Genomic DNA, 2036 nt, shown 5'->3' on the forward strand with positions numbered 1-2036 from the left:
TCTTTTCCCTTCCACCCTTCCTTCCTTCTCTCCTCTCTCCTTCCTGTCTGTCTGTCTGTCTGTCTCTCTCTCTCCCATCTCTTTTTTAGGTCTGAGACCAGGACTCAAATTCTGTGCCTGATGCTTTTGCTCATTGGCTGGTGCTATGCCTCTAGGCCCCTGAATATGTCTTTCATGGGCATTTCATGGCCTCTATGTGGTGTCTTCTTTTTCTGTACGACCCAGTAGGAAGCAATCACAAACAAGCGTTGTGGGTTTTTTTTTTTGTTGTTGTTGTTGTTTTTGACAGATTCTTTCCATTGCAAGAAAATGGCAAAGAACTAGCATTTAATAAGGAAGATGGGGAGGAAGTTTCTTGGTCATGCTGAGAAGGCTGGAGATGCTCTACTTCAGGACTAATACTAGAAAGGCCAGGTTCAAACCAACCTTCTTATGTTTATTTTTTTGAGGCCGAGAGAAGAGCCAACCACCCTCCCAGTGTGACAGCACTGCGGTCCCAGAAGAAGCCACCGCAGCCGAGCCTCCGCCGGCGGGGAGGCCTTCCCTCATGGCTCCCCTTTGCTTACCGACACCTCTAAGGTGCCCTGGGGAAGGCTGCTTCCACCTCCTTCGCCCTCGGGCGTGTCCTGCAGCGCCCTTTGGAGGAGCAGCTTGAGGGTCTGCTTCTTCAGCTGCTGCCTGAAGGAGCCCACGAAGAAGTAGATGATGGGGTTGGCGCAGCTGTTGACGGAGGAGAGGACCACGGAGGTCAGGTACAGGCCGTAGGAGATGGCGCTGAAGTCAATCTGGATCCATATCAGTAGGAACCAGTGGATGCCGAAGGGCATGCCGCAGAGGAGGAAGACCAGCACGGTGAGCAGGATGGTCACGTATAGCCGGGTCAACTTCATCTTTCCGGCGCCACACAGGACTCTGCCCAGCAAGGCCCCGCTGGACGCCGAGAGCATCACGAATAAGAACATCAGGCAGGCCGCCACGCAGAAGTTAGAAGCCAGGCACTGTGGGCTCTCATACTTCTTATCCAAGAAGCCACAGTAGTATCGGTTCAGGATGCCGAAGAGCAGGGCCTGGACCCAGAGCAGGGCGCACATGACGGTGGAGGTGTGTTTGGGGCGACGGCAGCGGTACCAGACGGGGCACAGGACGGACAGACAGCGCTGGGTGCTGATGGCGCTGAGCATGCTCAGCCCGGCGATGTAGGGGACCATCATGACGGTGGTGAAGCAGGGGAGGAAGACGACGGCGGGGTGGGAGAACTTGACGAGGACCAGCGTGGAATCGATCGCGTGGCAGCAGAGGAAGAGGAAGTCGGCCGCGGCTAGGTTGAGGATGTAGACGGAGAAGGAGTTCCTGCGCATGCGGAAGCCCAGGAGCCACAGCACCACGCCGTTTCCCGCCAGCCCCACCAGCGCCGACAGGAGGATGGCCACGTTGGGGATGAGGATCTTGCTGTTGAAGCTTCCGGGGACGTTCCCCGCGGTGCCGTTCACGGGGGTGGGCTCCGTGCCCGAGGAGGAGCCGCTGGGGTTCATGATCAAAAGCATTGCGTTGCCGGACCTGGGGGCACAGGGAAGAGTTGAGGACTTGCTGGGTACGGTGGGGTCACTTCATTCCCGGGGCCCGCCTTGCTGTCACACGGCCACGGGGAAGACACAGAGGCTTCCAGAGGTTGAAGAACTTACCAGAAGCCGAGGGATCTGGGAACTTGGCTGCAAACCCATCCGGGCTTGTCTTGAACACGCTCCATGGCAGCCCAGACCCTCTGCTGACAGGGGAATGAGCGAGGATCCCAGCGCCCTCACTGGACACCAAACGGGCAGGGATGCCAGCAGCCCTTCCAGAAAGGCGCTTGGTTTCCAACCTTCCCCCACACCCCCACCCGCAAGAGAATTCCATGAGTCGCTACGTGGAGCACCCCAAGGCGAAACGCAGGAGGTGTTAACTTACAGCAAAAACGCAGACTTTAGGAATAAAAGCACTCTGTATATTTTTTCTCCTTATGAACATTTTGTGCCTAGAAATGCACTGACTGGTGC

The 2036-nt window shown here is 56.7% G+C and overlaps 1 protein-coding gene across 1 annotated transcript; it reads right to left on the reverse strand.

Moving 5' to 3' along the window:
* Positions 1 to 545: 545 nt before the first annotated feature.
* LOC125362444 (mas-related G-protein coupled receptor member A-like) lies at positions 546 to 1544 on the reverse strand. The gene has a single exon (XM_048361291.1). It carries the CDS (start codon positions 1542 to 1544, stop codon positions 546 to 548), a length of 999 nt encoding a protein of 332 aa, XP_048217248.1.
* Between the last annotated feature and the right edge of the window lie 492 nt (positions 1545 to 2036).

Source organism: Perognathus longimembris, chromosome 13 (genome assembly GCF_023159225.1).
Source record: "Perognathus longimembris pacificus isolate PPM17 chromosome 13, ASM2315922v1, whole genome shotgun sequence".
Classification (NCBI taxonomy): domain Eukaryota; kingdom Metazoa; phylum Chordata; class Mammalia; order Rodentia; family Heteromyidae; genus Perognathus; species Perognathus longimembris.